The sequence below is a fragment of the Procambarus clarkii genome, chromosome 22 (assembly GCF_040958095.1).
Source record: "Procambarus clarkii isolate CNS0578487 chromosome 22, FALCON_Pclarkii_2.0, whole genome shotgun sequence".
Taxonomy (NCBI): domain Eukaryota; kingdom Metazoa; phylum Arthropoda; class Malacostraca; order Decapoda; family Cambaridae; genus Procambarus; species Procambarus clarkii.
In genome coordinates this window covers 34,902,609-34,925,286 of record NC_091171.1, presented here as the reverse complement: position 1 = coordinate 34,925,286, position 22,678 = coordinate 34,902,609, and the positions used below count along the sequence as shown (strand labels likewise).

Sequence of the window (22,678 nt, the reverse complement as noted above, 5' to 3'; positions counted from 1 at the left end):
CAATAATTTAGATTTTTTACTGAGTGGATTCTAGCTGTCAACTAGATTCAAATAATCAACTTTCTGGTGGTCCAACACTATATATTGGTACTTCTGATCAGATAATTCCTATTAATACTTTAATTCCAGTAGGATGGGCTAAAATAGTTGTACCCAGTTTATTGTCCTATATAAATACCCAATTACCCAAATACCCAATACCTAAATTAAATAATATTGTTATTAATAATGGTAATGTCTTCTCACAGACATTATAACATTGCTTAAAAATCCACACTTGTGTATATGTGAAACTTATGTAAGGAATATACACGCAGTGTTTCGCACTCTCATGAATGCTTTGTCAAGGTCTGAGTGTGTGATTACGACCTTAAAGCACTCAGAAGAGTGCGAAAGATTTGGTGTAAATGCCTTACATAAATTTCACAAATACACAAATGTGGATTTTTTCAATATTGTTATTTGTAAATACTGCAGGTTATTTATTAAAATACCGTTCATTTAGTAATAATTTTTATTGATCAAATAGTTAATAACGTCATTATATATAAGAGATAGGCTATTTAGATATTTATTTAACAACAATAAAATAAAAAACAAATGAATAATACAAAAAGGGTGCATATTTTATTAAGTTTAAGTATTTAGAAGCCAAATGTTGGCCTTTGTTCACACCAGTAAATACAACCAGTTCTACGACCTTACGAGAAACTGCAGCCAGGGACCTTCGGCCAGAATACCAGACACTGCAACCAGGGACCTTCAACCAAAATACCAGACACTGCAACCAGGGACCTTCAACCAAAATACCAGACACTGCAACCAGGGACCTTCGGCCAGAATACCAGACACTGCAGCCAGGGACCTACAGCCAGAATACCAGATACTGCAGCCAGGGACCTACGGCCAGAATACCAGACACTGCAGCCATGGATCTACATGCAGAATACCAGAAACTGCAGCCAAAGACCTACGGGCAAAATACATCTTACCATGACACAAAGGCGCCAGTGTTAACACAGTCACTCCTAACCATTAAGACTTAATCGGTGGTATAGACTCCCAAGCACCTTGATGAATAGCCACTTCCATGAGTAAGTGTTCTTTTGGATGGTTTAGTTCATTTACTAAGCTAACTTATCCTGAGTGTTAGTGAACCGAATACCACCCAGGGAGTGTTATTGAACCCAGTGCTTATCCTATGTGTTAGTGAGCCCCATACCCGTCCTGTGGGTGGTAGTGGACCCCATACCCATCTTGTGGGTGGTAGTGGACCCCATACCCATCCTGTGGGTGGTAGTGGACCCTATACCCATCTTGTGGGTGGTAGTGGACCCCATACCCATCCTGTGGGTGGTAGTGGACCCCATTCTCATCTTGTGGGTTGTAGTGGACCCCATATCCATCCTGTGGGTGGTAGTGGACCCCATACCCATCCTGTGGGTGATAGTGGAACCCATACCCATCCTGTGAGTAGTAGTGGACCCCATACCCATCCTGTGGGTGGTAGTGGACCCCATACCCATCCTGTGGGTGATAGTGGACCCCATACCCATCCTGTGAGTAGTAGTGGACCCCATACCCATCCTGTGGGTGGCAGTGGACCCCCATACCCATCCTGTGAGTGGTAGTGGACCCCATACCCATCCTGTGAGTGGTAGTGGACCCCATACCCATCCTGTGGGTGGTAGTGGACAAGTGTTACAGAGGCACATAATGGGCTCACGGATTGAACTAAAAAAATCGTCTAGCTAAACAAGTTACAACGCTTATGAGCAATTTACATAATTTGTTAAACATAATTACAGTCCACATGAATTCATGTTTTGTACAGTATATACTCTTATTATGCTCTATTTGTGTCCTCTTTAATTGAGTTTAGGCAAGGGAAGGTAAATATTAGGAGAACGTGTTATGCGAGTTCGACTGTATAGCACTTGAAAGAGATATGAGGACAAGGAGTTGGGATATGAGGAGAATGAAATGGGATATGAGGAGAAGAAGCAGGGATTGGACGGAAGGAAGAGAAGGCGCCCAGTCACTTGAACCATTGGGGGGATCGAACCCCCGACCTGCATGAAGCGAGGCCGTCGTGGTATGGATCAGATATTGAAGTAATGTTAATTTTATACACAATTTTAGTTGTCGCGGTAACAAGAAATATTTACTTAACATAAATAAAGAAGTAAACAATAATAAACACGCTGTTGTTGCTCTCGAAGTTGGGTGTTTTATTAATAATAATATATTACTAATAAAATCCGATAACAAACAATGATATATAGCTATCAGAAATATATAAACAACAGAAATACCTCTACGGGCTCACCATAGCCCGTGCTACTTGGAACTTTTGTTGCGAGTAGCTGAATCTAAAACAACAGTAACCTATCCAATAGCAATGTATAACTAATAGAAATTTATAAAAAATTGAAATATATGAACAATTATATAGCCAATAGAAATATACAAAAGATAGATATATAAACAATAAACAAATGTGAAAAATAGAAATATATAAGCAAAAGCAATATATAACCAATAGAAATATATAAAAAATCAAATATATAAACAATAGAAATATATAAACAAAAGTAATATGTAACCAAAAGAAACATATAACCTATAATGATATATAAACTGTGGTACAAAAGTCTCCATAGATAATCAAAATTATCACATTAAAAACTCATGCCTTTCATATATATATACTTTACAAATATATTGATTTTTATTGACATGTTTTAGTATGTATGAAACCATGGTGCACCAGGAGGAGATACACAAAATTAACCAATAAAACCAATGGTTCTCAACGAGTTTATATCCCCTCAACTCTACTTTCTTTATTATGTATATTTTCCAAGGTGGATCTGGAGTGTATATTTTCACAGGCTATTCAAATGTGTTTATGTTCCATGGTTGCACAAAAGTGTATATGTTCCAGTGTTGCTCTAGAGTGTGTGTATAGTCCATGGTTGCTCTAATGTGTATATGTTCCATGGTTGCTCTAGTGTGTGTGTGTGTGTATCCTATATCACTTGTATCCTAAATCAACATGGTTGCTCTAGTGTGTGTGTGTGTGTGTGTGTATCCTATATCACTTGTATCTTAAATCAACATGGTTGCTCTAGTGTGTATGTTCTATGGTTGCTCTGGTGTGTATATGTTCCATTGTTGCTCTAGAGTGTGTGTGTGTGTTCCATGGTTGCTCTAGAGTGTGTGTGTGTGTTTCCATGGTTTCTCTAGAGTGTCTATGTTCCAAGATAGTTCTAGCCACTAAGGCAGCCTTGCAACATACACAAACTAGAGAGCGCATCGATCCACATGACCCAGGGTAGAAGGTCCAAAAGGAACACATTTGAAATTAAATTTTAGCACAGAAACATTTGATGTGTTAACGGGAGTACACCATATGTGAAAGAGGGGCATTCGTATGTGTTTTCAGAGTAATGGCAACCATATGGAGCTTTTCTTTTTGTAAATCAAGTGTCACTCTTCTAAAAAGGGGTAAATTTTTCCTATGATGATCTGTGGACCCCCCTAGATAACCAATTGTCCTTTATAAAAAAAAGGTCCTATTTACACACGCAACCCTTGGATATGGTGCATGTGGGGTCAACATCAAGGTTTACAATCTAACCACATCATTGCTAGAAGCTCGACACGCGTAATTAACCTTCTAAGTGCCGTATCTCAGATAGCAGTGGTCTGAGGATTAACTTGGAGAATTATCAAAAATACTGAACACGTGCTTCTTATATCAGCTGATTATGTAAACAATAGAAACGTGCATCCCGTAACCTCTTATTATATAAACAATAGACACATGTATCCTATATCAACTAACAATATAAACAATAGACACGTGTATCCCATATCAACAATATAAACAATAGACACTTGTATCCTATATCAACTAACAATATAAACAATACACACCTGTGTCCTATATTAACTAAGAATATAAACAATAGACAATAGACACGTGTATCCTATATTAACTAAGAATATAAACAGTAGACAACAGACACGTGTATCCTATATTAACTAAGAATATAAACAATAGACACTTGTATCATATATCAACTAAACATATAAACAAAAGACAAGTGTATCCTATATTAACTAAGAATATAAACAATAGACACGTGTATCATATATCAGCAGATTATATACATGGAAACTAAGAAACCAAGAAAAAATTGTAAAATGGGCCATCCTGACTCACTAGAATATAATTGGTTTTAAATTAAATTGTAAAGTAGGGCAAGATGCATAATAAACTATTCAATTGCTTGAGTGACAACAGGAAAAGGTACTTGAGTGACAGCTGACTTAAAGCTTATCGGATTTACAAAAAAAAAATCCAAACCCTAGATTAGTATTTAACGAAGCTTAATCATACATTGAATTTGACGATTGAAATACTTCATCTTCACTACGTTAAGTTTATAGACAAGTATTTGTGAATAATTGAAATTATAATAGCGTACTTCACTGTATTTCAAGAATATATAGTACTTCTATACTCATTATTGAAGAGTACTTCTTTTATATAGAGTATATTAGTTCATTCACTTTTATTGGTCGGTATAACGACCGCCTCGCTTTCTACAGGTCGACGTTCAATCCCCCCCAAGGTCCGTGGGGTTATGAGGCAGAGCAATGCAGAAGTAGAGTGTCCACAAAGCAGCAGCTATAACGTGAAGCTCTGCGGGATGCTACAAGAACTCAACCAACTACCAACCACTTACTTTGATGACCAATAGAACAAAACAAAAAGTGCACTTACATCCCAACAACCTCGAATATCTATATGCCACATATCCTAGCACCTACATCTCCAAAGGATACCTGATCAACCAGGCTGTGACTCATACGTCAGGCTGCGAGCAGCCGCGTCCAACAGCCTGGTTGATCAGTCCAGCAACCAGGAGGCCTGGTCGACGACCGGGCCGCGGGGACGCTAAGCCCCGGAAGCACCTCAAGAGCTCAAGAGCTCTACATAGTCATCCTGGCATATAGCACTTTTTCACAATTTCCTTTAAAGTTTCATTCCTTAGGAATATATTCGATGTGGGTTGTCAACCGTCTTATAGTAATCAGTTTTCTAATGAGATCGACAGAGCGCGACTTAGTGATTGTTAGGATCAGGTTGGGTTCACCGTTATATGTGGTAGGTGGCTACAGGTGACGGATCTCCCAGTCCGAGCACTCCAGGTGCAAACTCTGTGAGCTGGATCTGAGTCACGATCTCGTCGGGCCATTCTCCTAACATGAAAGTATTTATAATAACTAAATAAATCCACAAGGGCCGTGACGAGTGTTCGAACCTACGTCCGAGAGGTTCGAACCTTTGTTCATTTGATGCGTCATGCTATTGTGATTTCTGTGTGTTATTTATAATAACTATTTGGTGGAAAGTACCAGTACGTACTGATGGACTACCGGAAAATCGACTTTTTGTATAGTTTAATTTGGACAAACAGGAATTTAGTTTTTAGTGCATCGTAGATGTAAGACCAAACTTAACCTCTCCTAGCAATCCTAGGCCTAATACACGTTATCTTGGGCCTAATATAGTACAAATATATGCTATAATAGACCTAGGAGTGTTTAACTTTGTTTTGTTTTTTAACTTTTTTTTAGACTATAAAAAATTAATAGTATAAAAAGTAGGTTACTGGCGGTCCATCACTACGTATTGATAAGTTCCGCCAAATAGTTACTATAAGAACTATGATTTCTGGAGGATGGGTCGATCTCATACTCACATCATTGACACATTCACATCATTGACACACTCACATCATTGACACACTCACATCATTGACACATTCACATCATTGACACAGTCACATCATTGACACACTCACATCATTGACACACTCACATCATTGACACTCTCACATCATTGACACTCTCACATCATTGACACTCTCACATCATTGACACATTCACATCATTGACACTCTCACATCATTGACACACTCACATCATTGACACTCTCACATCATTGACACACTCACATCATTGACACTCTCACATCATTGACACTCTCACATCATTGACACTCTCACATCATTGGCACTCTCACATCATTGACACATTCACATCATTGACACTCTCACATCATTGACACACTCACATCATTGACACTCTCACATCATTGACACACTCACATCATTGACACTCTCACATCATTGACACTCTCACATCATTGACACTCTCACATCATTGACACTCTCACATCATTGACACTCTCACATCATTGACACACTCACATCATTGACACTCTCACATCATTGACACACTCACATCATTGAATGTCTAGTCATTACACCCTTCAGACCAGCCAGGATGAACTTCCTAATTACCTTAAGTACTCTGGTATTTATGAGGATATCCTTATAATATATCCAAGCTTGTCATTGCAGGTTACTGATCAAATGCATCACCACTTGCCTGTAAGTTAGGCCTACATGTTGCTGTAGCCTTAATATGCAAATATCGATAATGCAGAAAAATATGAGATTGAATATATATATAAATCATCCTCTTGCGTGAACTTATAACTCGTAACACCCCACATTGAAAGTGCCTATAATGAAATAGGTCAAGCTGATGATTACGGCACAACTTCATATGAAGTTAAAAAGTTCACTGGTGAAAGTTAAGGCAACCTCTCGAAGAGAGGATACCATAACATACAGGATTATGAGTATTAATTTCATAACTGGTTTTAGCACAGCAAAAAGAGCTGTTCTTAAACTAAATAAAAAACGAGTACTGCACACTACCGGGAAACATCCAAAAGTTCCAGGATTTTAGCTTTCTTTTCTAAAAAAATCCTGAAAAAATGTAATTTTGTCCAGGTCTCTATGATGTTGACCCTAGTTCTTTGAGAACCTTAATAATCTCAGGAGCACCTTCTCCTGTCTTGGGCTTCTCAAACTCTCCACCAAAATAAGCGTAAACTTTGGATGGTACTAAAGATTCTTTGTTGGTAGTTGGGTCACAGAAGTCTTGACACATGTCTCTCAAGATGGTGATGATCACGTCTAAGAGGTCCTCGTCTCGCCACTCTCTCTTCTCCTCGCGTTTGCGTTGCAACTGATTTAGGAAGCTGTTCTTCACAGCAAATCCGCTGGGATCATGATTTTCCACTTGCGTGAATCCCACCAAGTATAGTTTGCCTTTACTTCTCGAGGCATCCAGGGCTCAGCCTTCAGGTGAGAGAGAAGAGTCTTGCAGGCCACATAGACCCGGCGCTCCTGGGAGTCCAGTTGGCTCAGGACTTCTGCCTCGGCTCCAGCAAAGCTACAACGCCACTCCCCGTCGGCTGTGTTACACAGATACACTTGACTGATGTTAGCAGGAGTCAGTGGGGGTCTGCTTACCTCTGCTGGCCAGGGGATAGCCACTACAGGAACCAAGTCTATGCCAATCAGCAAAAGAGGATACTCTTTGCCCTGCCAGGCAAGTGTCAGTGCCACACCTACCTGAGTTCTGGTCACTCCTGGCGGCACAAGGCTCAACTGACTGCTCTCGATAGTGTGAATCTCCAAACACTTCCTTACTAACTCATAGAAGTTATTTATCAAAGTCTTCCCTTGAAGACTTGGATGGTCTGTCTTGACACGAACTCTCAATCTGTGTCCATTCAGAGCAGCTTGTTGAGGGTCCAACTCAATTATTTCCACTTTAATTCCAGGAACGTTTGACAACACAACGCTTAAGTCGAACTCATCTGGTGCATAGAGGCGTGTGCCGTCTGATGTACTTCCTACAGTGGTTAGCTTCCCCTCGTATAGACTGTCAGCAGCACTCACTTTGTTCATTATAAGCTGGACCTCTCGGGTCACGACCTCCCTGACCTCCTTAGCTTCACCTTTAGTGAAGTCAACACTGATGTCACTTAGTTGACTTGCCATGTCTCTAATATTAACAAGATTTAGGAGCTCTTTGATTCCTTCGGAGGGCTTTTTGAAAACCAGAACGCCTTCGGGCTCGACTTCAGTCTTCATGTAGCGGTGCAAGTAGCCTGTAAAGTTAGAGTTAACACCAGCTGGGGTTGCTCCCGCAGCACTGACAGGCTGCTTGTCCTCCAGGAACACCTCTAACTGCTGATAAGTTGTGCCATGACCAAACATGGCAGCAAAGTGGGATGGCGTATGTCCGTATCGGTCTGCTTTCAGAGCAGATGCTCCAAGACTTAGGAGCAGAACCAAGCACCCTGAGTTGCCATGGGCGGCAGCTTGATGGAGAGCAGTAGAGTCATGGGTATCGTCGACCACTGTATCTACGTCAAGGCCTCCTACGGTGACAAGAAGATATACCAGCTGCAGAAGTCCTCGCCGGCAAGATACCAGAAGACCGTATGAGTTGACGGCGCGTTCTCGTGCTGAAGCTTCGGAAGGAAGACGAGTCTTATTCAATGGAGAATTCGTTCGGTAACTTGCAAACAAAGAGTCATACTGGTCAAGAACCTCGTGAAGCTGGTCTTTCTCTTCCTTATCCTTGACCTTCTCTATCAAATCTTCTAATTGTTGTCTCTCTTGCTGATAAATGCTCTGAAATTATTTTCAAAATATGTAACTTATGAAATATTATTTTCAAAATATGTATCTTCGTCAGTTGAAAATGGCCAAATAGAAATATGAATAATTTATACCATTCAGAGTTAAACTTTAGGAAGCAAAAGAGTAAAGGTCTCACCTCCTCCACCTGTGTTCTATGGTGTGCGGGCAGCATGTCCAAGGGAAGCCTGCCTGAGGAGTCCGGGATGTAGAGACAGGCTCCTATGTGCTTGACCATCAACCTGGCGAGGTCCCAGTGGTGGGCGTCCAGCGCCGCGTGCAGAGGAGTGATGCCGGACTGGTCCTGCAGGAAGGACTTGGCTCCCGCCTGCCTCAGGAAGGATGCTGTCAGAGGGCAGTTATTAGTGGCAGCCGAGACCATGAGTGAGGTGAGGTCAGTGTCTGCCTGAAGGGGCCAGCTGGTCTGCCAAGGGGTCTCACTTCTCAGACTCGTCACGAGGTGGTCAATACCCTCCCGAAGAGCAAAGTCTTGTGGCTTAAGGCGACGCCTTTCTATCTGGAGTGTGTGCAGGAAGTTCTGTAAAAAATATGAAAGATAAATTTACTATGAAGCCACAATAACGTGATGTATTTATGATAAAACCTTAAGACCAGTGTGTGAGGCGCTCTGTGTCACAACAAATGTCAGGTTTTTCCTCAAGAAAAATGAAGGTTACTCAGATATTTGACAAAACCTAATGTCTTATCTAAATTATTTGCTTCACAAAAGATATTTAGAAATTTATTTACTTATTGCTAATGATAATTATTTGTTTATATTTAACATTTGAATTTACATATACGGAATTATGGTAAAAAAGGCATAAATGGCTAGGTCTGCTGCTGATATATATGAGTATATAGATATATAGATATAGATAATATTATAATATTTAATTATGTAAATCTTGTTGAGGGTCCAACTCAATTATTTCCCCTTTATTTCCATTAACCCTTGGGAAGCGATACATATCAACTGACGAAAAACAGTGTTCAACATAGCAGCTTTGGATCACCATAGTAGCATCTAGTGAAATTCCACCAATCATCCACGATTATAAATTGCAATCCACAATATCTTGAATAATAACATTTTACATAGATGAACCACCCGGGGATTGAACTCAGACCTGCAAATATTAAACCCTTGCTTTACCAACCAGGCCAGGACTCTCACAAAAACAATTTTCTCAAAAACGTACCTAGCAGGTTTTAATTAAGTCCATCAAGAAGCAACGTTTCTTAACTTACTCTGGTCATTAGGATTCTTAGCCGGATGGTAACGTCGTGTGAACGCCAGGCCAGCTGGAGGAGGGAGAGGCCCCCCGAGCAGGTGGTGAGTGGTGCTCCTGCTGCCACCAGAAGACTCAGGATCAACGGCCTGTTGCAGGTGACGGCGAGGACGAGGGCGCTGGTGTAGAAGTCCCCCACGGGCTCGAGGGGCGCTCCTGAGCGCAGCAGCCGGGAGGCTTTCTCAACGTTGTCACCAGCGCTGATCACCATCAGAAGTTCCTTGTAGAGCGCTGGAGCGGACGCGCCTGCCTGCGTGGTCAGAAATAAAAACTTTTAAAGTGACTTTCTTGTCAGTTGTTACAACATTGCTGTGCAGCGATTGTCAAAATAAGTTAGGTCTTTAACACACATTTCTGCTCTCAAACTAGATGAAATAGTGTCACCGCCAAAAAATATTATAAATGTACACATTCTGAGTTAATGAGTTTCTAGTGAGTTATTTTACTCTCATGAATAGGACACATTTCGTAAATTAGTGGATGCAAAAAACACCAGTTCTATTTTATGAAATATAATTTAACATCTGTGGTAAAGACTGAACACAAATATTATTGTCTCTTGATTTATTGATATTTATTTATATTGGCTTTGAAAATATTACGTAACTTATCAAAAGCAGGCACCAAGCGGGCACAACTATGTAACACAAAAAGTTGCATAATAAAACATGTATAATGAACAACCTGAGGAGGTTGAGCAATCTCCGTGATGGTGTTGGCTAGTTCAGTGTGACCCGCCTGCCTGGCCAGGTCAGCAGGGGTCATGCCGTCAAAGGTCACTGCAGTAGGTAGGGCCCCAGAGAACTCCATTAAATTCAACACAATGGACTTGAGGCCCAACTTGGCCGCCCAGTGGAGGGCTGTGAGACCATCGGCATCTTGGTAATGGAAGTCTATACCACCTTTGCAAACGGGTTCGTTAGGTAAATGGGGAGCATTGGCTATAAAATTAATTACGTTGCCTTCCTGTGCCCACTTTAGGGTATCATTCCCTCTTGTCTCATATTCCATCAAGCTCCTCTCCTGAAATACCAGGATTAGTCATTTAATTTCATCAGCATGAAAATATACAAATAATTTTAAATAGGGTCTGGAGTGACCCGGAACGAGAGTCAACCCCAGTGCATTGCTCCAAAGTATTTGATCATCAAAATGTTTTAATATGATTATTTGTCCTCTCGCCCTACCACAGTATATTAAATGTTTTTTACAATGATGTCCAAAAATATAAAAGTCTTAACTCCCTCATCAGTAAGGAATGGGATCACTTTAACCATACTTAGTCGATAGCTTTTCTTTTAAGGTAATATTATATTTTGCCTTAAAGTTGACATTCAAACAGTTTTGGACCTAAATTCACAATAGCTAGTAATTTGCAGTACTTGTATTATTTTCTCACATTATGATGTTGATAGATCATAAATGTTTACACATAATCTAAATTTAATAAATTAACATTTGCATTCACATTAATTTCTCAAATCAGCAGAATCCTATTTCCAAATACTTAAGAATTTTCCTTTAATGGAATTGAACACATATATAAAGTTAGAAAATGTTAACAATTCTTGTTTTCAGTTTCCTTTCATGTTTTTAAAATAAAAAATTAAATTATATGATGGTGTTTGGAAGTTTTGCATTTTGAACAAGCTTGCTAATGGGATCGCCAAATAAAGAACGGATCATGCCGGAACAACTTGACTATTAACAGCGCATTACAAGTACAACATGTTGAACTTTCGATATAATAATACAGATTGTAATTGCGTTCACCGAGAACAGTGTGGTGGCGTTGATCATGAAGAGTGTGGTGGTGGCTTACCATGAGGGTGGTGGTAGGGGTGCGCGCTCTCTTGTCTCTGCGCTTGGCCATTTTGCGAATAAGCCAGGCGGTGTTGTGTTTACCCCAGGCCTCCGCCACCTCCTCCGGGGACAAACCAGGTACTTCCTGCTCCTCCAGCTTAAGGCCAGCCTGCACGAGCTCTTGAATAGCCTTCTCGTTCCCCATTAAGGCCGCCACGTGCATGGCCGTGAAGGAAGCATCGTTGAGAGCATTGTAGTTACACCCAGAATCCAGAAATAATTTGACAATGTCCGAGCTCCCGCCGACCACAGCTCCGTGTATAGGCGTTCTCATGTAGACGTCCCGAATATCCAGGTCCGCCCCGGCCAAGACGAGCAGCCTCGCACACTCGAAGTGGCCTCTTCTGGCCGCCATGTGTAGTGCCGTCACGCCTGCAAGGTAATTAACTATTATTTCCATTTTTTAAGATAATTATCATGGGAAAGCGATAAACCAGTATGACTAAAAGCACTTGGAAAGGACAAGAGGACAGGCTGGGATGTGTGGAGTGGAGGGAAGGGATGGGGCACAACCATTTCCACATTGTGGGATCAAACGCAGTCTCTGTAAGAAGCGAGTTCGTAGCTGCACCATCCAGTCCGTTTTTTAAAGTTTTCCCTTTGCGAAGGCCTTTAATTTCAAATATATGTCATTACACCAAGCGTATATACATATCATTTAAGAACGTGTGAATAAATTGAACTGCAGAAGGTTTATTTTTATAAATAACTTTGTATTGTGAATTAATTACAATAAAGCAGTTGAAACAAATACCCCAAGCCATATATTTGACATGAAAGTGGTGACATTTGCGTCATTCCTGAATACTTATGAAGTCGTCCTGGACCGTTTTGAACTCGTTCTGGACTCTTATCAGGTCATCTCTGGCCCTTATCTAGTCATTCTGGTCTTTTAAAAAGTCATATTGATCCCTTATGTAGTCGTCCTGAACCTTTGACTATCGTCCTGGACCCTTACAAATTCGTCTTGGATTCTAATCAAAACGTGACATACAAGAACTAGAAGAATCAATATAAAGCGAGATGATAGGTGAGGAATGTGAGGAGGGACGGTCAGGAGATGAGGTGAGGAGGGAAGGAGGTAAGGGTAGAAGTCATGTATAAAAACCGAGTTAACCATAATTTATGTTGACTAACTGTTGCTCAATAGATATGTTATGAGAACACGGAATTCCTCCAGTATTACAAAAGAATAGATATCGTTACTGCCTTGCATAGTATAAAAATAATAAACATCAATATTGTTAACGTTACCAAATTTATCCCCAGCGTTGATGTCAGGCCGAGCAGCCAGTAAGGCTGCCACAGTTTTGTCATGACCAAAGCGTGCAGCCAACTGGAGTGGGGGGCAGGGGAAGTCTCCTCTGTTGTTCACGTCCAGACCAGCGTCCAGGAGACAAGTCACAATATGAGTATGGCCCTTGGCGGCGGCCAGAGCCATCAGCGAAGCAGCGGGGAATTCTCGGTCATCCCGGGGAAGGGTGGCGTTCACGTCCCCTCCGGATCGGATTGCCTCCAACACCCTAAAAAGGTCTCCGTCCCTTACTGCCTGCACCAGCGCCTGAGAGGGAAGAGTGGTCATGTTTTCTTTAGTACATAAGAACAGTAAGCATTAAGGAAACTATTGAAGGCTTATTGGTCCATACGAAGCAGCTCCAATTATGTCTAACCTACGCTTGAAACACTCAATTGACCCTTTGTGTATTAGTTATATATACGAAAATGTGAATAAAACATGGTTATTTGATTACAAAAAATCCCTAATCCATGACGTACTGTGTAACAGAAAAAATATTATTAATCATAATAGTCTCATATTTTACTTGGAGTCCAATGATAAGAAGAAACTGTAACGCATTCAAAGATAACTTTGCGTGTAGCTTCAGTAGTGATACCAAACAAGAGAATCCGACAAGTGTGATGAAGGTCAGGCTTCTGGCCAGCACTATGACCTTGTTCTACGTAAAGCAAATCAATTAGAATTGTCTTTCGTCAAAACCAAGTAAGTAATTATCAAAAGATGGCACCAAGCCGGAAAATCTATGTTGAACTCATGTGGGAACCGACCTGTGAGATTTATATTTATTTAATTTATATGAATTTATATTTACGTTAATTTATATACTTCGATAGCAATTTGTATAATGATAAGTGGACTGTATTTCTGCAATAATCTCATAATCTCACAAATCGATCCTCTACACATTAGGGGGGGTTTATTAAATTAATATATATGCAGCCAATCAAACTACAGGAATAGACTACATACATTAAAGAGGTTCCTTATCTTATAGTACAGCAGGTTAGTCCACCAGGTATAACTAGGGTGTAGACACCAAATTATCCTCTTTGAGGTAGCTTCCATATCACCCAGTAACTGGTGCACAAACTCTTCCTTCCTCGTCTTGACCTGTCAAAAGTGCGCTAGCTGTGAAGCCAGAATCCTATATATGACAAGCTATATCAGAGAAAACACTATACAGTACATGGAACATGAAGACCTGGCTTAATTACCTTTAGTTTGAGGCGATTTCGCGATCTAACCGGGTCACCCTATATCCTGACATTAATGGCCATAAATGAATGATAAACGGGTTTCGGATAGACACTTAACTTGATTTGTTGACAGCGTGTTGACAGATGGTACACCTTTGGTATCCATAACACTACGTCCAAGTAAAATTAACAGGAGCCGAATTTGCTCCCGTGTGAGCCTCTGGTCTCGTTATAACAACAATGGCTGCCCTCCTTCCCCACTGACGCCTGGCCTACTTTGTCCAGATTTCAGAAAGTGATAGAAGGGTCACATTTACTCTACTTTAATATTGATAATTAAGTTAATTTATATAAGATGTTTTTATGATGGTAAAGTCCAAAGACTAATGTATTTAAGAATAATTCCCACCATAATAGGTGGTGAATTATAATAGTATGTGGTGATGATATCCCGTTTTCTATAGACGGTAATTCCACTACAAGTTACGTTTTCTATGGTAACTTGTTGGTAATACAGCAGCTATTATCTGTATGATATTAATGGTGTCGGATTTTCCGACATAATTCCCCAGGGGGCTGCTCACGGGTCGAAGTCCTATTTAGAACAGACGAACACCGATACTCCTCCTTCGAATTATTAGATTAATTTGATGTTAGTAGTTAGTAATCACACATTTGTGCGTCTGTTCGTACAGGACGGATGTCCCGTACTAGAGTTGTAGGGGTTAGAAGTCTAATGCGATTTCATTTCCCTGTCAACTCTTGAAAGGCTAATATTCAAGCCTTATTACATATTATTTAACCCAGAAGACTGGATGTGATCAAGTACTACAGTCAAGTATGATTCAGGGACTGCAGTGAGATCAGTGACATTAGATATAACTTGAAGTTTCTTCAGGTAACTGGTCACTGATATATAAACACTGAGGCCCATGGAATGCATCTTGATTAAATAATAAATGTATCAAATCAGTCATCAATTTATTGGGGTTTAATTTAGTTAATTGATTCAGAAGATTGAATAGCTCATCATTAAAGTAAAGTATGGTTCTGAGACTGCAGTGGGTTCAGTGACATTGGTCGCAGTGACTTGTAGCTGTTTTAGGCTACTGTTCACTGATTTGCCACTGAGCCTCATGAACTCATCTTCAGCTTTAAATGATGATACTAACATCAACCTCTGTTGGTATAGTCAGCTGTAATCTCCTTAGTATAATGCTACTGGAGAAATATAATCAGCTGACAAATTTAGATTTCTACTGGTATTGTTTATCTGCAGGCATAGGTCTCCTCAGGCTTGATACTGGGCCTGAGAGTAATTTACCTCCTGCAGAGTTTAACATGGTTATACCCTGATATTTAGTAGGGCTACCGATGAATCGATGACAATAGTCTGTCCCACAAGGAGACCGAAGTCAGTGAGGTGATCAGACTTAATATTATCTGCCAATTTTATTCCTCTATTTCTCAGGAATTTGGCTGTTGCTCTCAGACCTTGAACTTGTAGGTCTACTGGTATTTTGTCCACCACAATGGCTTGTACTCGACAGACGTACCTGCCTAAGCGTACTGATGGTTGTACCACCTGGTAGACTTGAGGTCCTGCATCTGTTACAAACCCTGAGATGTTGAATGACATCTGGGCTACAGGCCTTAATTGTAATTCATCTGCCAGCCTTTTAGTGATATATGTTCTCTGGGATCCTTGGTCAAACAACCCACGGGTATGGACCTTGGCCCTCTTATTCAGGATGGTAATTTGGGCAGTAGGCAAAGTCGTATTACCTTTAGACTTTGCCGATTGGACACTGTTTGTTTGTTGCACCTTGCAGTACTGTACTGTGGTGGGAATGCTATCTTCCACCTTGGGGTTTGGAGACGTTTTTTGGTGTCTCTGCACAATGCTGCATGGTGCTGACCTTTGTTACACCTATTACAGGTGTGTAATTGGGTATCACAGTCGTTGATGTTATGTTTCCTGAGGCACCTCGTGCAATGTTGCAAATCTTTGAGTCGCTCAACACGGGCGTCACTATCAGGAAAATTAGAGCAGTGGTACATTGAATGTTTCTCATTGCAGAACAAACATGTTCCATAGCTTCCAGTACCCTTTGGTGTCACGTTCTTGGGTGACACAGTAACTATAGGCTTGGAGGGTCCCACTGCATATACGCCCACACTGCCACTGTTCCACTTTGGTGTTGAATTATATTGTCTAGATTGATTTGGAGTACCTTTGGTACTCTGTGGTTTACTATTATTGGTTTCTGAGGGTTTACTTGGTGGTTTTAATTTGTCATGTGTTCGTAATTGATGAACTACTGACTTTAAACCTTCAGATATTTCATTCATGGATAAGATGCTTTTATTGTAATGAGCACTCATTTGTCTCAATATGTCCCTAGGTATTTTCTCCTGGACAATTATTTTCAAGACCCACTCAGCCCCGTTTGTATCTGCTGTCAGGCTGAGGGCATTGATCAATGATTCTACCTCCAGCTTGAAGACTTGGAGTGAATCAGCTGAAGCCTCCGGTGGGGGTAAATGCAACAGCTCATGAACTAAATGTGATGTTCTTACTTCTGGATCAGCATAATTATCTTGAGGAGTTTACTGCCAGATCATAGCCGTCATTAGTTAATCTCAGATGGGATACTACTGTTTTAGCCTCACCTGATAATTGGCCTTGCAAATAAGAGAATTTACTACTCTTTGGTAAAGATTGTTTTGAGTCTACAAGGTCAACGAATTTGTTCCAAAATTCGTCCCAATCTTCCTCATCTTTTCCTGAGAAAGTGGGTAAATTAATTGGAGGGAGTCGAGCTTCTGCTTGACTCGTATTAGATGCAACTGTTGTTGTTGTTGCTGCCTTGTTCTGGGCAATTAATTTGACATAAGGCTGTAACGTGGCCTGAGTGTGATCTTCATAATTCGCAAGATCAACCATAATGTCGTCTATTTCTGTTTCTGATAAATTAGTGTTGGCAAGTTCAGCCACATATGTTGCTATTTGACATTTGATTTGCTCAAATTTACCTGCAGCTGCTTGATAATAGCTTTCCAGGTCAGCATAATCAACTGTTGATTGTTGTGACAAATCTTCACATTTCTTGATCTGTCTTGTTAAGTGGCCTTTAAGACCTGCAAGGGTTCTTTTCATTCTCCCTGCATTATCCATACTGGCTCGTTGGTGAAGCCTTGTGGGACTTGTACTTGGGCTGCTCATAATACTGAACAAACACTAATGGTAGCCTAGGGTAAATTCTGCACTCACTAGGCAATAATCCTACCTCTACTAGAGGTTAGCACTTAAAATTAATACACATTATATATATACAATCATACACACTAATGATTTGAGTGATAAACCAGTGTCACTGGAAGTACCTTTAGGTTAGCTCTTCTATATCACCCTAGGATGGTAGAGACACTAATTAATCACTCAAAGGTGTAATGATCATAAGTAAATTATTAATATACACAACTCAACTCGAGTTGATAAAAATTACACCCAAAATAGGGTCTGGACCATTCATTAATGGTGTTAGGTTATTCAATATAGTACAACTGACTATAGTAATAATGGGACTAGGATGAACGATAATAGTTCAACTAGTAATATCCTACCCTGTTGTGGGTTGGCAATTAGTAAATATTATACTGTGATCACTAGTGCAATATATATTAAATAATTCTCTATTTTGGAGAAATAATATACACAATTATTGATAATAGCCTCTTAATTAGCCTCTATGAAACTTCTAATATTATCTAGAAGTATTAAATATTATTAGTGACCTCGCGAAATAAAGTCCACAAAATTCGTGGATAATCTCTCGCGAAATGTAACACCACGAAATCCGTGAACAATATCGCGAAGACACAGTCACTAATTAGGCTGGCTTCTATATTAGCGCTGTCATTTCACGAAATAACACGCCACCAAATATCTGTGGGTGTGCATGAAACCGCTGACGAAGCTGAACTGGGCTGAGGGAGGCTCCTGAGCTCCCACGAGGCAACGCCGCTGTCTTGACTGGCTTTGTTTAAATAACACTGCACTAGTATATTTAATGAATCCACTGGTTAACTGGTTCATCCGGTACTAAGATGACCAAATGTGGGTTCATAGGACCGAATATTCCGGTTCGAAGGTCCAAATAATGTGGGAACCGACCTGTGAGATTTATATTTATTTAATTTATATGAATTTATATTTACGTTAATTTATATACTTCGATAGCAATTTGTATAATGATAAGTGGACTGTATTTCTGCAATAATCTCATAATCTCACAAATCGATCCTCTACACATTAGGGGGGGTTATTAAATTAATATATATGCAGCCAATCAAACTACAGAATAGACTACATACATTAAGAGGTTCCTTATCTTATAGTACAGCAGGTTAGTCCACCAGGTATAACTAGGGTGTAGACACCAAATTATCCTCTTTGAGGTAGCTTCCATATCACCCAGTAACTGGTGCACAAATCTTGCTTCCTCGTCTTGACCTGTCAAAAGTGCGCTAGCTGTGAAGCCAGAATCCTATATATGACAAGCTATATCAGAGAAAACACTATACAGTACATGGAACATGAAGACCTGGCTTAATTACCTTTAGTTTGAGGCGATTTCGCGATCTAACCGGGTCACCCTATATCCTGACATTAATGGCCATAAATGAATGATAAACGGGTTTCGGATAGACACTTAACTTGATTTGTGACAGCGTGTTGACAGATGGTACACCTTTGGTTCCATAACACTACGTCCAAGTAAAATTAACAGGAGCCGAATTTGCTCCCGTGTGAGCCTCTGGTCTCGTTATAACAACAATGGCTGCCCTCCTTCCCCACTGACGCCTGGCCTACTTTGTCCAGATTTCAGAAAGTGATAGAAGGGTCACATTTACTCTACTTTAATATTGATAATTAAGTTAATTTATATAAGATGTTTTTATGATGGTAAAGTCCAAAGACTAATGTATTTAAGAATAATTCCCACCATAATAGGTGGTGAATTATAATAGTATGTGGTGATGATATCCCGTTTTCTATAGACGGTAATTCCACTACAAGTTACGTTTTCTATGGTTAACTTGTTGGTAATACAGCAGCTATTATCTGTATGATATTAAGTGGTGTCGGATTTTCCGACAACTCATACAAAAACTGATGAATATATATTGTCTTGCCATTCAAATAATTCTACCATCAAAATTGTATTGTTATTCTTTATCTTCACAAAGACACATATATCATAAAGCAAATCAGCACAGAAAAAATATCTGTGCTATAAAAATATCTTAAAATATTAAATATTTAATATCCTAAGAAAAAATATCGTAGATTAAGCTCTATGACAGAGTGGAGCAGACATGTTATAAGCAATTATCCAAAGAAGGCAGCAAAGTGGGAAGATTACGTAGCTCCGTAAGACGCGGGTCGTAAGCAACGATATTAAAGACTCATTGTCTCAACTCGTATGGATGTGAACTACGGGGACATAGAAAGAGCTGACCTTGGTTAAGTGAAATTGTGAATTAAGGAAGTATACAAGACGTTACTTAGGAGCTCATCCTCACACTCATTACCATCTTCTGCCTGGTATGATGTCCACACCCCTCACCCTAATAGTTCACTAACGAGTGAAATCCCTTTTGTCAGACGAGGAAACACCCATCTAGCAAAACAGGGAAAGCTCGTTTTTTCCACTCATTCACTTGTCACTGGCCACTCAAACTTTGTCATAAATATTAGCGTGATTTAAACAAAAACACATATTTTGATCGAGTGATGTATATAATTGTATAGCAGGTTTACGAGATGGAATAAAACAAGTCAGCATTAAAGGAAGAGATATACCTTTATCTGCATGCTTTATATTATTTAGGAATTACTGTCACATGTTAACAAACCATTTCAGTGCTATTGAAATCTGATCTCGGTTACCGGGTCTAAAGAGAGTTTGATGCGGTAAGACCCTAAAGTTGTTGATGATGTTCTATACGGAAGCTGTACAACTTTGAACAATTTCAGTTGCAAATGGAAACACGTGCACATTTATGAATTCGTTCATAGTATATACTATTCTAGTATTATTAGTAGCAGCTGCATTTGTGTACTAGTTGCTGTAACAGTCGTATTGGTAACAGTAGCATAGTAGTACTAGCACTAGTAGCAGCTGCTACTGCCACAGTAGTATCTGTGGCAGTAGTAGTAGTAGTAGTAGTCTTCGCAGAAAGTGTAATGGTGATAGTTGCAATATGAGTAGTAGTAGCAGTAGTTACATTAGCAGCAGTTGCAATGTCAGTAGTATTAGTGATAGCAGCTGCACTAGTAGTCAGAGTAATTGTAATATAAGGAGCAGCAGTAGTAGTATTAGTTCCAATATTAACAGTTGTAGCAGTAAAAATAGTCGCAATTGTAACGGTAGTAGTAGCAGAAGCAGCAGTAGTAGTAATTGCCTAATCAATAACATTAGTAGTTGTGGTAGTGTTAGTTGTATTAGCAATAATAATAGTAGTAGTTGTAGGAGTTGCATTTGCAGTAGAAATAATGTTGGTACTCCCCGAGAGGAACACCATCTGACTGAGACGGTGTTAGGGAGGAGGCCAAGTATCCGGTCAACCTTGACGCCTGCAATATATGAGTGGCTTGGAAATCCCTCACCACTAAAACTTGTTTGAAAGCAAATAAAAACAATAGTGTTTTCATCTCAATGGCCGATACTTTTACGGGTGGGAGGAGTAAATATATATGTGAATATATATATATATATATATATATATATATATATATATATATATATATATATATATATATATATATATATATATATATATATATATATATGCCCTGTATATATATATATATATATATATATATATATATATATATATATATATATATATATATATATATATATATATATATATATATATATATATATATATATATATATACAGGGCAACCAGGGGCTCAATACACCAAACTGATTGTCGCTGTGTTTATTATGTATATAAGACCTTTCATCTATGTGTGTATGTATATGCCACCTCATTTTCCAAAAATGAAAGTACTTACAGCAAATATGTGGTGTAAAGCACCAATACGCAGTGATGGACCACTGGAAAGTTGACTTTTATATTATTAAATTTGAGCAAATATGAATCTTTTTCATTCGTAACATAAATATAAGCCCTAACCTAACCGTTCCACGCAATTCTAGGCCTAATACACGCAATCTTAGGCCTCAAATAGTACAAATATGTGCAATATACTAGGTCTACGAATATTTAAGATTGGCTTTTAGCTTTATTTTTTCCGGAATCCACAAAAAATACTCCACAAATTGTGGATTACTTTGGGGACCATCACTACACACTGGTACTCTCCACCAAACCATTATTATAAGTACTATCATTCCAGGAAGCTCGGTTGGTATATAAGACTGTTCAGTTTTGCTAGTTTATGCATATATTAAAGTATATATATATTTTTGGGGAATACTTCCCTAGCAATTTCTCCCTAAGGAATTTTGTAGGAACACTTTAGCTCTTGGATCCTGCCTTTCAAGCAATCGGTTGCTAATGCAACATATGTGTAAGCCCCCAAATTATGTTGCCCACTGCTCTTAACTATTATTAAAGAGTACATTTGCCACAAAGAGACACGTTAATTAGAATTACATATGCCACATTTCTAAGATTCGAACTAACCTCGGAAGATCCAGCGGGTCGGATGGTCACTGTGACTTTTGTGTTGTCCTCCAGGATGGTAACCATGTCTGTGGGACGGGCGCCATAGCTCCTCGCCACAGGGGCGGGGCAATGTAGGGTGCTCAACATAACTTATAAGATGACCTGAAGAAACACTATCAACAGCTTTGACCATTCATACATATACGAGGTAGAATGTCAAGTGTTGCCTCTACATGACATTTATTGTTGCTCTTTGATACACAAGAAAGTGCTGCTCTTTAGTACACAATAAGCAATAGTATCGTCTAGTACACAGCACGGCTCCGGCGCTCTGGTACGCAGCCTACACACACACAAGGACCTCACTGACCAGGAGACCTCACCAACAGCACTGCCATCCACGCTAAGACTTTTGCAATGCTAGACTGGTTCTTAAACATTCACCTAAGCAACGCGAGATGCCAAAGACTAATGCACATATTAAATCAGTTTGTAAGTTTGTCCTTGGCTGACGGCTGCGTCTGTGAAGAACTGCTCGCCTACACCCGTCAGTGAAGAGCTGCCAGACCAGCATTTACAGATTTAATATAGGAACTTATCTTTTAAAATATAATAGTAGTATATGAATCTAGCAACCGAACACTTCACCCCAATGAGCAAGCAGCGATAAAGATATCGCTCTACTGTTGTAATTATAGCCCTTGTGGCTACCTGGTTCAAGGCCCTTTTTCATATGCT

General features: G+C 39.6%; 1 protein-coding gene across 1 annotated transcript; it reads right to left on the bottom strand.

Annotated features, from left to right (window-relative positions):
• Positions 1-496: 496 nt before the first annotated feature.
• LOC123758779 (serine/threonine-protein phosphatase 6 regulatory ankyrin repeat subunit B) lies at positions 497-22,370 on the bottom strand. Its single transcript, XM_045743473.2, has 7 exons — positions 21,959-22,370; positions 12,992-13,298; positions 11,697-12,109; positions 10,559-10,897; positions 9,834-10,124; positions 8,722-9,120; positions 497-8,576 (listed from the first exon to the last, which is right to left on the bottom strand). The coding sequence occupies exons 1-7, from the start codon at positions 22,085-22,087 to the stop codon at positions 7,137-7,139; spliced, it is 3,318 nt and encodes a 1,105-aa protein (XP_045599429.2). The 5' UTR covers positions 22,088-22,370; the 3' UTR covers positions 497-7,136.
• Positions 22,371-22,678: the final 308 nt, after the last annotated feature.